Genomic DNA, 15591 nt, shown 5'->3' with positions numbered 1-15591 from the left:
ACAAGGTTTGTTTTGAATGGGTTCACTTTGTATAGAGCAATGAATCAGACTGAATTTATATCATGGCAAATTCTAGCCCATTCTGTGTTAAATAACACCTTTTGAAGGAATGTAGTTTGGGAAGGCCTGTGCCAATTTATAAACTTTATCTTAATTTTTAATTACTTATAATTATATAATTTCATATTGTAAAAACAAACAATCAAAAGCAAAGCAAAACAAAAACAAGTATAGAAATCCATCTGGCTGGACTTCCATCAAATTCTGATCATCAAAATACATTTGGCTATTTCCAGAGCAACATTTCCAGAGCACCAATTTCTTTCTGGATCTTGAATTAGACTGTAAACTGAAGTATTAAATGTATCTTTACAAAATATACTACAAATTGTTTGGCAGCAAAAATGATTAATGGATTTAAAAAAATTTTTTTTAAAGAACTTAACACCTCTATACTGTATGTAAAAACATCAATTTCAATTATCTATTGTCATTCTTTTAAGATGGGCTGTTGATTGATAATTCAGATTAATCAAATGTTTACAATTAATATATATATATATATAGAAAAAAATCTACATTCCTCACTCAATATGCATTTTAAAAATATATTTATAAGGTTATATTATAATATTTTATCTGCCTTAAAGATGTTCTATAAACTTGTTTTTAAATGTTATCATTTTCACAGTAATTTCAGTTGGTAAAATCTGTCTTTTACAGAGTAGGCTTTTAGGTTTGGATCCACCATTTATAACTGTATACAATCCAGCTTCATGTGGTTATATTAAAGAGAATGATACATGATTTCAGACGTTCATCTTCTGGTTTAAAGGGTGCTGTATATATCCTGTTCTTCATTTACGCAGTTCTCTAAAATAAAAAGTGAACAGTAAGTAATAAATAAATTTGCATCTGTACATTTTATGTAATTATTTTTTAAACTCATTCATATGATCTGCAGCAGAAAGCAGCCTGCAATAATTTTTGAGATATCAAACAACATGGCCAAGACAATTTTGAAAGTCAGTATCACCATTTTTAAATCAAATGGTTAAAACTACTCAAGAGATTCAAGAACTCTAGCCCGTTTTTTCACTGAGCAATTTCTATCTTTTTTAAGATTACTTTTGACACAATGACATGTAATAGACTGTAATAATTTATTGGGCATTCTCTATATTTTGGGATATAAGCTCTGGCAGTCAGAATGAACTCAAAACACCAACATTTTAAATATAGGAATGGGGAATTAGATGTTACCAAACTTTAATTCATCCTCACAGTGGATACACTTGAGGGAAGATGGAACACAAATGCAGTGAATAAACAAACTCACAATATCCTCAGACAACACAGCCAATAGAAGAATACTGGGAACTGTAGCACAGCAATGCCAAGAAAAAAATCATTTTTTGTTAACTAGGAAGATTTCCAATAAAATGTACACTATACATATATTTGATATTTACATGTACATTTCAGCAAAATTTGTATTTCACTAATAGCATTTGTATTAATTGCAATTTCAAATACAAACTCATCATATAATGGGGGATTCCTGTGATCCAAATGAAATTCCTTCCATTTAGAGCAATGGGAAAGAAGTTCTATGGGGAGTGGGGTTAATACCTAAAAACAAAGAGGCATGGGACAAGGAGGCACAAACATTGCCCATCATTTCATCTCTTCTAATCTGATGCTGAATCCTGTCAGATTCCAAAACTGAAGACCAGGAGATCCCTCTGTCCTGAGAATGAAATGACTGAAAAGTCTAATTTAACTCCAATGAGCTCTTTTCATTGATTTCATTGTGCTCAGTACAACAAATTCAATCAGTGTGCACCCTAAAGTTTTCAACAGAAAGCAAGTAATTCTTAGGTTGGATCTAGTAGTCTCTGGAAGTCAATAGAATCTCATTTACTAATAGATAATCAATCAATCTGGTCTAATTCATTTCAGAGAGTGTTCTTGCTCAATCTATTTTTCCATTTATTCTAAGCTTAGAAATATTTCGTGGGATATCTCATTTTACATGTAATATATAATGTATGATTACACAACCATGGTGGCACAGTGGTTAGAATGCAATATTGCAGGCTACCTCTGCATTCCTTCTGCCAGGAGTTTGATCCCGACAAGCTCAAGGTTGACTTCCATCCTTCCAAGGTTGATAAAATGAAGACCTAGATTGTTGGGAGCCATATGCTGACTCTGTAAACCGCTTAGAGACTGTAAAACACTATGAAGTGGTCTATAAGACTAAGAGCTTTTGCTATTGCTATTATCAAGTGTTACTAATTTAGTAATTTTATTTTTTGTTCTGGCCTTGCGGCTTCTGGTAGGTATTTATAAATATGCATATAAACACATGAGTGAGTAAATTGCATATGGAAGTTCAAAGGACAGGAGACTATTTCAATATCAATGCAATGAAATAAATAAAGTAAAATGTATGAGTGTTCATTTGGAACAATTCTTTTTCAGGCATCTAAATTTATTGACTGCGGCCAATGAAATAAGTGAAAATAGCCCACTGGGTTTAACATAGAGGTCTTCATCTTGGAATCTGTCAGGATTGATCAACAGACCAGAAGAGATGAAATGCTGGCAGATTCAGGATTCCAGCCCCATTCCTCATTGTTTTTAAGTATTAACCCCGTCCCCATAGTGCTTAACAAATGAATCTTAACAAAACAACAGAGTTGGAAGGGACCTTGGAGGTTTCCTAGTCCAACCCCTTGCTCAGGCAGAAAACCTTATACCATTTCAGAAAAATGGTTGTCCAATCTCTTCTTTAAAACTTCCAGTGTTGAAGCATTCACAACTTCTGGAGCAAGTTTTTCCACCTATTAATTGTTCTAACTGTCAGGAAATTTCTCCTTAATTCTAGGTTGCTTCTCTCCTTGATTAGTTTCCAACCATTGCTTCTTGTCCTGCCCTCAGTTGCATTGGAGAATAGCTTGACTCCCTCTTCTTTGTGGCATTCCCTGACATATTGGAACACTGCTATCATGTCACCCCAGCCCTTCTTTTCATTAAACTAGACATACCCAATTCCAGCATCCCTTCTTTATATGTTTTAGTCTCCAGTCCCCAAATCATCTTTATTGCTCTTCTCTGCACTCTTTCTGGCATCTCAACATCTTTTTTACATCATGGCAAACAAAACTGTTTGCAGTATTCCAAGTGTGGCCTTACCAAGACATTATAAACTGGTATTAACATTTCACGTGATCTTGATTCTATCCCTCTGTTTATACAGTCTAGAACTGTGTTGACTTTTTTTTGGCAGCTGCAGCACACTGCTGGCTCATATTTAAATTATTGTCTCCAAGAGCCCTCTCACAATTACTACTATTGAGCAAGGTACCACCTACACTATGGCTGTGCATTTTGTTTTTCTTGCTTAAATGTAGAATCTTACTTTTTTCACCATGGAATTTCGTTTTGTTAGATAGCACCCAATGTTCAAGTCTGTCTATCAATGATCAATGTTTAAATCAAGTCTGTTAAGAAGTGTTCTGATTTAGAAGAAATGCAGAAGACCAAGTTACCTTAGAAAACATTACATCGACAAATTTAGCTGCCAGACCTAGGTCTTTTAAATATTTCAAGTGATTTTTTTAATGCATAGATATAGATATATAGGTATATAGATATAGACAAGCTAAAGAAATGTTAATATTGGTGAATTAAAGTATTTTTCTGAAAATATACATACAGGAATGCAACGCGGATAGTTAATTTTCCCATCCACACAATTAACTCTGAATGATCTGGTATCTGGATGTGGTATGTAGTTTCTTAAGCATATAAATTCCACTAGATTTCCATCCTCAGAATATATTTTATCCCCGTTGGCCCACTTCAGCCTTATGTTGTGTTCTCTCAGATCTTCTTGACTTGTTGAACAAGCAGCTGAAAAAGGACACAGATCAGATGACAAATAGAAAGTTTTACACTGAGGAATTCATTTGATAAAGCAATTAAAATTTAGGTTAGAAATTCTATGTTGCAATAGGCTAAAATGATTAGAGATCTATGTAAATGGATTTCCCCCCCCCCCTTTATTTTATTTTGTCTCTGATGAACTAATTATCAGTTATGAACTAAAACTCTTTTAAGCAAGACAATGTTACATGTGTAGAAGGAAGAAGAAAAACATTTTAGTCCCCATCTTCCAAATTTCCTCATACTGAATATCTGGATTAGGAGAAGACCAGGTTCAGGCAACTTCTCTTACAATGTCACCTCATATCTTCTTTTTCAACATTGACTAAATAGGGTAGATGTGATTAAGTCAACAGAGTCTTCATCCATACTTAGCCTATTTAAAAAATAATAATGTTAGTTCCCTAGAGATTCAACTTATACTATCATTCAAAAAGAGCCCTAGTGGATTGTTGGGAAACATGACTTTTTGTAATTTTTGTTCAAGGAATGATTGATTGACTGATTGATGGCATGATGATGATAATGGAGGGCCCAGTGTTCTGATCTGTGAAATACTAAGAAAAATAAAATCTACTTACTGAACTCAAGTAAACTAAAATCTGAATTTTATCAATAATGCCACTGACTAAAAAGATGTCTGTTATGAAATATAGCTTAGGGGAAGCAGAATTTCACCAGGAGGGTTTCACAAAATGAGGACAACATTTGTACATGGCAAAAGATCTTGTACAATTCTCCATTATGAAGCAGTTTCTCCCTGAGAAAGTTACTTTATCTTGGTTCATAATACTACTACTTTTATTCAATTACAAGGAAGTAAAATATTTTCTGGCACTAACATACTGACATAACATGTCTGATGTGTGAAATTTATTCCATTCCCAAAATAAAATATTTCTCTATAAAGATTAAATCTATAAAGAATTAAAGATATTACTTATACCTCTACATGTTGGTGTTTGTGACCAACGACCATTTTGACAAGTCACTCTTGGAGAACCTTGCATTGTATAATAATTTTGGCACTGATAAATTACACTTTCAGAATGTAAATAGATTAGCTTGGGTGGGTCCACAATGTCTCCATTCTCCACATAAGGTGGACGTCCACATTTTCCCGGAATATCTATAAAAGATACAGAATCTATTGAGCAAGAGTCCTCATGATTACAAATATTATAGTGTATTCACACACAGAGACACATTTTAAACATATTCATAAGAAACATATTCATTTCAAAATTCATAAGAAACATAGTCATTTCAAAATTATACTAATTCTTATTTTTAAAAAGTAACAATATCATACAGCTTAGTCAATTGATAGGCAGAAAATGATTACTACTGTTGTCCCTAGTGTTGTCTTTCAACTTCAGAAAATATAGTCATTACTTTCTTAATACCTAAAGTCAGATCTGTATTTAAACAAATAGCAATTGCTTTCGGACAAACGGCATCTCCCCACAAGGTGTTCTTATTTTTATTACCCATTTTCCATTAATAACTGTTCAAACTCTGCACAAATCAATTGTGTAGTTGTACTGGATGTTGTGCTATCCATCTCAGTATTGAAGTGATGGGAGGCTTGCAACACAATAAAAGCAAGAATAGAAAAAACATTAAAAAATTATAAACATTAAAATTAATAGAGATTGATTAAAACTAGGAACTAGTACATAAGCATCACAGTGGTAGAACCTTCTTTCTTAGTTCACCAGTCACTTCCAGTGTAAAGAGCTCCATCATGGCCCCAAGTCAATTGGCTGACCGAGGTCTTGAGGCAAATCCAGAAGGCCTAGAGGGTGAGGGCGTATCTCACATCCAACAGCAAGATTTTCCAGATTGTGGAGGCAGGGCAGAGAAAAATCATTTACCAGGTCCTGCTAGCAAAGTTCCTTGACTGAGGAGGTTTGCAGCATGTTCCTTTTGCCAGAGTGAGTGGGGTGGGTCAATCCCATTGGGGTGACATAGTCCCCTGTGCCATGAAGGCCTTTAAAGATGATAACTAACATATTAAATTGGACCTGGAAGCAAACCAGCAACTAGTGCAACTCATGTAACAGAAATGTTACATGTGCCGTTGAGCAGGCATTGTAAGTCTACAAGAACCCACAGGTTGTAACCCCCAACCTCATCCAGAACTGAAGATTTTAAATTCCCAGATCCCAAGCTCCAAGCCATAGCAACATAGTCTTACCAGGGTTCAAGCCTATTGTCCCCCATCCAGTCACCCACAGCATCTAAGGAGGGAACAGACTAATGTCTCCTTAAAAGATCCCAGGGATGCCCCCTTCTGCAGTGATGCATTGATCACCACTGGAGGTTTTCACCAGTTAGGAGGGATATGAATCTAATAGGCAGGCACTTGCACTGACAGCTCTAAGGACCCTGTCCACTTCTTCAGATCTAACAGAATCAACCTGTTCCCAGATACCTGTGTAAGCCCATTCCCTGGGAATCTCTCATGGACCTGCTCTATGTTTGGTCTCCTACTGAGAATAGATACAAGCATCTTTTCCCATCAGATATTTCACAAATTCCTCCACATGGCCCTGAAGATGATCGCCCAAGTCCTCCTTCCCATTATATAAGTTATAATGCAAATAATAGGGATAAGTTGAAGGATGGAATTGAAAGGTATGGAACTGAATGCTACTGATATTAGCATCAAAAGAAAAGTCAGAAAAAGGCAGTAAATGATGAAAAATGGTAGGGATGGGCAAATTTGATGCTACATCAGGAGAAATTTTAAAATGTGCTTTCAATGATAAGTGGTTACAGTATTTGACTAGGCCTTGGTACCCTGGAGGAAAATAAGTGAATTATGAAATAATGGAAAATTGGCTTGAAATTATGGAAGATTTTGTGTAGAGTTGAAAGTTGGTTGCTGAATATGATAATAGAGGTATTAGAGAGAAAGCAAGCATGACAATCAAGGGAGCATTTAACTAAGCAGGACGTTAGACATGGATATGTGAGACACACACACGGTGTTGGGTAATAATTATATATTCCTTTATAAAAGTATAATAAGCCCTTATAAGGAGGCCTGCATTGGTTGGGGACATGAATGTGAACATAATTTCATTTATGGGTGAAGTCACTATGTTGGCTGAGAATGTAAATGATTTGAGTGAATGTTAGTCATGTGAATGGTGTAATGAGGAGCAATGTAGGAAACCCTCAAATGATTAAATTTGAAAGGGAAAGGAGAATACAAAATTTTTAATAAATGGAGAAATTAAGCAAATGGGTCAATCTACATATCTTGGTAGAATGATGACTATAAGTGTGAAAACGGATGGAGAAGTTAACATAAGTAATATATGTAATATATATGAGATTTTTTAAATAACAACCAGTTTTATGTTCTATGACATCATAGGACTGAGAAGGAAAGGCTAATTTTGAAATAGAAATCCATGTTTGTGCTCCAAAAGTCACATACTCTTTCAAATGAGAAAAGACTTCTAGCTATGAAATGAACTGAATAGATTTATATAAGTAGAAATTCAAATTTTTGTAGAAGAGGGACAATGTTAATGAAAATATATTGTACTTTCACAGTTCAACAGGGACATTAAATTTTACAATTCTAGCAATAAAATATTGAAAAAGCCTGATAGAACCTTTTCAAAATAACATGAAAGAGACAGTGAAGTAAAAGCAAATTCATTTCCAATTCTATCTTCATTTCTACATAGTGAAGATCTGCACATAAATACCTGTACAACGTGGTATTTCTGTCCAACCATTCTTCGAACATGTAATGAAAGGAGATCCAAGAAGAGCATAACCTGTGTAGCATCGATACTGCACCTTCTCCCGGGGCAAATACTTTGCCTTTATTTCACCAATAATCTGACCATTTTGAATTCGATGGGGAGAAGAACATCTTACATCTAAAATTTAAATAAAAAATTGTCCCATTCAAATAAAATGCACTTGGTTTTCCCAAAGCAAATGTCTGAAAACATGCTCCCGCTTCTAAGTCTATTGTTGTCCATACTGTACTGAATCATTTGGAACAACAGGAGACATATGCGAGGCTGTTATTTGTGGATTATAGCTCTGCCTTTAACACCATTTTACCCAACAGGTTGTTTCTTAAAATGTCCAATTTGGGTATAAATCAGAGGATTTGTTTGTGGATAAAGGATTTTCTGACAGATAGGCCACAGTCAGTAAGGATGGGATCTCACCATTCCTCTACTCTGATACTAAGCACAGGAGCTCCCCAGGATTGTATGCTAAACCCTTTCCTTTATTCCTTGTACACACATGACTGCACCCCATTGTATAACACCAACACAATTATTAAATTTGTGAATGACACAACAGTGGTGGGGCTCATTAATAAGAACAATGAGTCTGTTTACAGAAAGGAAATACAAGGGCTGACATTGTGGTATAAAGAAAATAATCTTACACTTAACACCAAAAAAACTAAAGAACTTATAATTGACTTCAGGAGGAAGAGAGATGTACATTTACCATTGTACATAAATGGTGAGGAGGTAGAGAGGGATGGTAATTTTAAATTTCTGGGCACTTATATCTCGAAGGACCTCTCATGGACTATGAATGTTAACAAGCTTGTGAAGAAGACACCGAAGAGGCTGTACTTCCTAAAAATGCTCAGGAAGATAAATCTATCTCAGCATCTACTTCTGTCCTACTATCGCAGCACCATTGAGAGTGTCCTGACATACGATATTCTTGCATGGTATGGGAGCAGCTCTGTAGCGGACAAAAAAGCCCTACAGAGAATCATTAAAATTGCCCAGAATATCATCGGGCTGCAGCTACCAGCCCTGGATGACATCTTTGAATCTTGCTGTTTGAGGAAGTTGCATAACATTCTCAGAGACTCTTCCCATCCTGCTTACAATCTTTTTGGACTGTTGCCTTCTGACAGAAGATATAGAACAATTAAAATCAGACCACACGTCTTCTGAATAGTTTTTAATCCCAGAGCTATAATTGCACTCAACAATGAACTAAAGGGCCACCATCAGTGAGCTGTTGGACAGCATTACTTGGTCTGTTGTGTGGATGTTTGGGTGGTTTAGGGATGGGGAATTGTGGTGGGTGGGAGTGTGTTTGGAGATTATTATGTGTGTTGGACATGGTCTTTGGGTGTTAAGTGAATTTCGTTGTATGGGTATACTGTGTATACACGTACAATGACAATAAAGTTGTTGTGATGATGATGATGATGATGATGATGATGATGATGATGATGATGATGATGATGATGAAACCAAAACTGTCAACTCACATCCTATAGCACAGAAAATACAAGGGTGATGCTACAGGCTTGAGGGTGCTTCCCTTTGAGGTGAGGAGAGTGTGAGGCTACAGACAGAGGAAGCTCCTCTTCCTCCTACAGCACCTGTTTCTACTGCTCTTGAAGAAATGAAACCGGGTGCTTTCAATCAATACTGTCATTATATCTGATCAGCCACAGATTAATGGCAGTGTTGTGTTTGTGTAAATAAATAAATAACTAGATTATCCTGCAAGAAATTTAAATCCTTCTATGAACTACATGCAGAAAAGAAGCTATCTAGTGAACCCCTGCATGATGAACTATTCTGGCCTTTTCCCTTCCAATCAGTCTGTCATGAAGCTGGATATCAAAGCAATGGATGCAAATAGACTGTCTACTGTTGACCTCACCCCATTCCTAAGAGGTCTGTAAGGGGTTTGCATAAGCGCACCAATGTGCCTACCATCCCTGTCCTAATGTCCCCATTTATTCTTATCCATTTCATGTATTTGTAATCATGTTTATACTTGTATCTGTTATTTAATATATGCTTTACAAAATAAATAAATACATAAAATAAATAAATAAAAAAAAATGTGATCCTCTACTCTAGGCAGTGAGGAAGATAGTCTCAATATCCTTTGCTGATGTTTGGAAACCATCAGATCTGGATGAGAGAGAACAGATTAATATAAAGGTTGCTTAGTCCGTTCTGTTGCTTTACTATTTTTACAGTTGATTATACTGAGGATGTTATATTTGGTTTTTATACTCTATATAAGCAGCTAACAGTCTCTAGATTGTGATGGGGTAGAAGCGGAGGAAAAATAAATATGCAGTCAAACTTGATCATTCAAGGTAGGCAAGTCAACCACAGGTGATATTTCCAGACACAAACATTGTACTAATCTAAAATCTGTCCCTCATGCTGTGTTTCCATGACCTCACATAGACTGGATATCTAGGCTGACACTCTCACCCTCCGATTAGGAAATGCTGAAGCAGAGGAAATATTACCACGGGTATTGAGCTGCATTTCTTCTTGAACAGAAAAGAAAACATTTCAAATTGGAGGAAGTTCAGCTTCATCCTGTCTCCCAGCTCTCAGTGTCTCTACCCTCTAGAGCTCAAGATACCAGTTACCATTGGCAAGTGTCTCCCCATCCTTTCTAATTATTCTGAAGAATAGTCCTGCAATTAAGTTGTAACTTATTTTTTTTTCCTGACTAGTTAAAGGCTATATTTTGCTCCTTTTTGCAGGCCACCTGAGGGGGAATGCTGGACTGTGGGTTGGAAGTTGGGCAATTGGGGATGGGTGGAAAAATTATGAGTGTATCAAAATGTCCACAGGCTTATCTATTTGTCAAACAGGAAAATTAAGAGCAACAACACAGGATCAGCTCATCTTGGATGAATGGTTCAGATTAATAATATTTAATTTCTGATTTTTTTAAAAAATGTACTCTCCATGTGAATTTTGTGAATCTCAGCAAAAACATATATAGACCATACATTCCTACCTACACATCTTGGCAAGTGTGACCAGTTATTTTGTCTACATGTTACAGCAGCTGATCCATGTATATCAAAACCATCATTACACTGATAATTTATTTTCTCGCCATTCAGGTACTTCTTCATTGTATCTTCAATAATTTCAGCATTTTCAACTATAGGGGGTGTGGGACACATTGCATCTAAATGGATAGAGGATACAAGACTTCAATTTTCTGAAATGATTCAAGAGAGATAGAATATAGGCCAAAAATAAATTATGACAAAATATATCATCAACATTAGGCCAGCTAAAGTCACAACATTGTTCACATGTTGATCAGTTCCAATAATGCTTCCATTGGTTATTTTAGTCTAGCCTTCTTTGCCCACACAATGTAAAGAGTAATTTGATCTCCGAGGGGGTGGGGAAGGCTGTTTTCGCCCTCCCCAGATGCATAGAGAGGTGAGATGCCAGGTGAGAAAGAAAAACGGGCCTACCGGGCCATCACGTGCCAGAAGCGGGGGTGGAAGAGGGGGTTGCGTGCGAATGTGCAGGGCGGGGTGCATAGAATTACAGGTGAGGACACGTGTGGGTGTGAACCTCCCCCGCCCCCCCCCGGCACACGATGGCAAAATGGTTAGCCATTACTGGCCTATATCAATAAAGATCCAGTCAAATTGGTGGAGTTAGTTTCCTGACCTGGACTACCTCAAAGGCAATCAAAGAATACCAAGATAGATGACAATGGGCATCCAGAAATGCAGCCATTTCTCAATCAGATTCTATACTGCAAAAGGCAATTGATTGATTTGAAAAAGATCAAATGGCTCCCATCCAGGAGAAACTCTAAACGCATCCCTCTTTTCTTTTCTTTTTTTCAAATATCCTACTGTTGCCAACATGCTGTTCAAAATGAAGTCTTTTTTTTAAACACATTTGAGAACTTCCCATTACACACAGAGGGAATCTATTTTATCCTGGAACCAGATTATGTGTTTTATTTTTCTTTTATCTTATTGATAAGGTCACAAGACTAATCAATTGATGTTCTGTTCTGTTCTGTTCATAATCATGACATTCTTTATTTTCTTGTTCTACTGAGTTCCAATGAACCCTAATATAAAGCTCCCAATTCTTCTGCCAAACCTACCAGTCACACAAGACTGTCAGAGCTTAGAGAGGTAACAAGAGAGGAATTTGTGAGGAAGGAAATGACTTTATCCAGCACTTTTATTATTCTGTGAGATTGGGAAGCTGTTGGAGGAAAAGGAGTAGCTCTTTATCTACAGAACGGGACAACAAAAGGGGCCTGCATAAGCGCACCAATGTGCCTACCGTCCCTGTCCTAATGTCCCCCTTTTATTTGTAACCATTTCATGTATTAGTAACCATGTTTATATCTATATCTGTTATCTAATATGTGCTTGACAAAATAAATAAAATAAAAATAAAAAATAAAACTTGATGCAGCAAACTCACTATGGCCAACTTCCTGCAGGTTAACTCACTGCAGGATAATTCAACAATTCAATTTAATTATTTAAAATAATTTTAAAAATAATTTTAATTTTTGTCATTCACATTTCATTTTGTCCCTCCATTTGCATCCTTTCTTTAATTATTCTATTCCACCATTTGTTTGATGTTAGTGTGATTCTTGCCCTGCAGAGATTTGCCCCATGGTGAGTTGGTCAGGTGTGATTTGTCCCAGGTGTGTGGTCAGCCCCCAGGTGGTGTAGAGACTTGGACTGAGACTGAGGGAGCTGAAGTGACCCATAATATTTTCCCAATTGGAGAAATCTATAACAGGTGGTGTGCCAGCTACCTGCCTAACTGAGCCAGTGAAGTTCAAGGCAGGGAACTACGTGGAGACTATTTAATTTATTTTAATCCCTGGCTATGACTGAGGCCGTGGTCCTAGGCCTGGCATGGTGGCAAAAGTGGAACCCTTCTGTGGATTGGGACAAAGATAGGTGGGGGATGCAGAAAAAAGCTTCTAATTGGCAAGGGCCATGGAAAGTGCAGAGGACCAGCCCTGCACCTGAAGTTAGGAAAGTAAAAGCAGAACCTGCGAATATACTAAGAAGAGGAGATGGGTAAGAACTGCTAATTATGGCAGAATATTGTGACTTGGCTGAGGTTTTTAGTGAGATAGAGTCAGATGTGCTCCCACCTCATCAACCCACTGACTGTGCAGTAGAGGTCATACCGGGAGCTAAACTGTCCAAGCCAAAGATGTACTTGATGACCCCCAAAGAGATAGATGCGTTTCAAGCATTTATAGATAAGAAGCTGGAATGGGGGTTCATTCAGCCAGTGAAATCAAGAATGGCTGCCCCGCTACTCTTCAAGGAAGAGAAAGAAGGGTCCCTTAGGTTTCATGTAGATTACAGGGGGCTGAACTGCTTATGTGTCTCCCCCTAATTTTCAGAGACATGTGTCCCTGAAAATACAACCTACCCTGAAAACAAGCCCCAGCCCGATTTTCACATCTATGCCTAATATAAATCAAATCCCAAAAATAAGCCCTAATTAAGCAACACCTACTATCTGGTTGTACGAGGTAGAGCAAGGCGTAGGAGTAAAAATCAAGCTATGGCAGGGGTGGGGGGGTGGAGCTTCTCCATGCACTCCATAACCACTTACTTTAGTACCATTGCAACCAGGTTTCCCATGCCCTGACACCTGTCATGCCACTGTCCAACTTCTTCTGCAGCTGCTCGCTGGTCGTCCTGCTGGTGCTGCTGCTCATGGCAGAATTCCGCGAGTCTCATTATGGTCATGCATACAACAACACAACACACTACGCAGCCTTCTGCCGTGAGTGGCAGAACCAGCATGATGAGCCATGTGACATCCTGCCATAAGTGGCAGCAGCGGCATTATGAGCCTTGTGGCATTTTACAGTGGTGTGACAGGTGTCAGGGTGTGGGAAGTGTGGCTGCAGTGGTCCTAAGGAAAGGGGGTGAAACATCTCCTGAAAATAAAACCTGGTGGTTATTTTGGGACCGAAAAGAAAATAAGACCGAGCCTTATTTTGGGGAAAACATGGTAGGTTATTTAGCAAGGGGGAAAATCTTCACTAAACTGGACTTGAGGGAGGCATACTACCAAGTGAGGATTAAAGAGGGAGACAAATGACAGTGTTCAATTGTCCCCTAGGATGCTACCAATTCGGGGCGATGCCAAGGGACTCCCAACATTTGCATGCAGTTAATAAACACTGATCCACATTTTGTTGAAACACATTTTGTTGCATACATCCCACATGTATTTCAAAAGAAAGAATCTTTTTAAGGTGAATGAAATGATATTGTATCAATGACTACTTCAGCTTCAACCACAATACATGAGCACACAACAGATACAAACTTAAAGTAAATCCCTCCAAACTCAATTGCAGAAAATACGACTTCAGCAGCAGAGTGGTCAATTCCTGGAATGCACTACCTGACTCTGTGGTTTCATCCCCACACCCCCAAAACTTTAACCTTAGACCCTCTACTGTTGGCCTCACCCCATTCCTAAGAGGTCTGTAAGAGGCGTGCATAAGCGCACCAACGTGCCTACTGACCCTGTCCTAATGCCCACTTTTATTCATATTCATTTCATGTATTCATAATCAGGTTTATACTTATATATGCTATCTAATATGTGCTTGACAAATAAATAAATAAAAGTGTAAAATCTACCAAAATGTTCTGGGTGAGATAAATCCCTTGGGCAAAAATAATTGGAAAATTATATGAAATAATGTTAAAAAGTACACTTCCACAGAGTTAAATATCTTAGCCCTTCTTTAAGTCTTAGCAATACATGGAAGTTCTACTTACTGACACATTTTGGTGAAGGTGACCATCCGTTTCTCGTGCACTCAATTACCTTTTCTCCATTATCAGGTTCAAAAGTAAATCCACTGTCACACAGAATTCGAATTAGATCCCCATCATGGTATAAAGTTCTTTGAGGTCGGAAAGAACCATTTGATATTCTTGGAGAATTGCATGTAATTTCTAAAGAAAATAAATCATATCTTATATTGAAAAAAGAAATATGCACTCATATCAGATTATGGGCATTGATTTCTATTATCAAAAAAAACCCCAGTATCATTATTATTTTTAAAATATCCAATGAGACCATTTTCATTAGCAGTCATGCATACTGATGGGCATTAACTAATTTAAAACTGCAAATTAGTATCTAAAATGTAGTGTGACTACTTGATTTAAAATAGTTTTAGTGGCCCTTGGCTACTATTTATTTGGAAGATTGTAAATAAATTTAGCAAGTTGCTATAATTTTTTTTTTATTGAAAAAGTTTTTGAATACAAATTTTCCCCCATTTTTCTCCCCCCCTCCACCCTAACCCCCCCTCACCACCCATCCCCCCTGTGACTTCTTCACAACAAAAACCCAATTCATAACAGATTATATAATATTTTACCATCCCCTTACTCCCTCCTCTAAATACTGACCCTTACTTACTAATAATATTATTAATATTGTTACTTCCCCCTTTTACCATACATTTCAAAATAACATTCTACTGTAACATTGTATAACTTCTAATTTATAACTTATAATATTATTGTAACTCCCAATTTAGCAATAATCTGCCCTTTTTCTCCTCCTCCATACTTATATCTATATATTAATACAACATTTCAAAACAACCTTCCACTTTAAAACTATATAATAAATCCTACTTTAACATTTAGTCTTTTATGTATATTAATATAACATTTCTAAGCAGCCTACCCCATAAGTCCTAATTTAACATTTATTCAACTCTATCCATTTGCTCCACTCCCCTAAATATATCACTTAAACATCCCTTTTCTTAGACTAAACAATCAATAAA

General features: G+C 36.9%; 1 protein-coding gene across 1 annotated transcript in view; it reads right to left on the bottom strand.

Moving 5' to 3' along the window:
* Window positions 1–594: 594 nt before the first annotated feature.
* The window catches only part of LOC148114686 (complement factor H-related protein 5-like), a 159185-nt gene continuing 144188 nt past the window's right edge, over window positions 595–15591 (bottom strand). The window contains exons 17-19 of the mRNA XM_087890064.1: window positions 4901–5083; window positions 3725–3921; window positions 595–873 (exon numbers count right to left, since the gene is read on the bottom strand). Coding sequence (XP_087746190.1) covers window positions 862–873; window positions 3725–3921; window positions 4901–5083 — 392 coding nt within the window. The 3' untranslated portion in view covers window positions 595–861. The remainder of the gene's footprint in view (window positions 874–3724; window positions 3922–4900; window positions 5084–15591) is intronic.

Source organism: Pantherophis guttatus, chromosome 3 (assembly GCF_059756535.1).
Source record: "Pantherophis guttatus breed Tessera chromosome 3, ASM5975653v1, whole genome shotgun sequence".
In the NCBI taxonomy this organism is placed as follows: domain Eukaryota; kingdom Metazoa; phylum Chordata; class Lepidosauria; order Squamata; family Colubridae; genus Pantherophis; species Pantherophis guttatus.
Note: the sequence above shows the minus strand (reverse complement) of the source record. Positions and strands in the feature narration are given on the sequence as shown.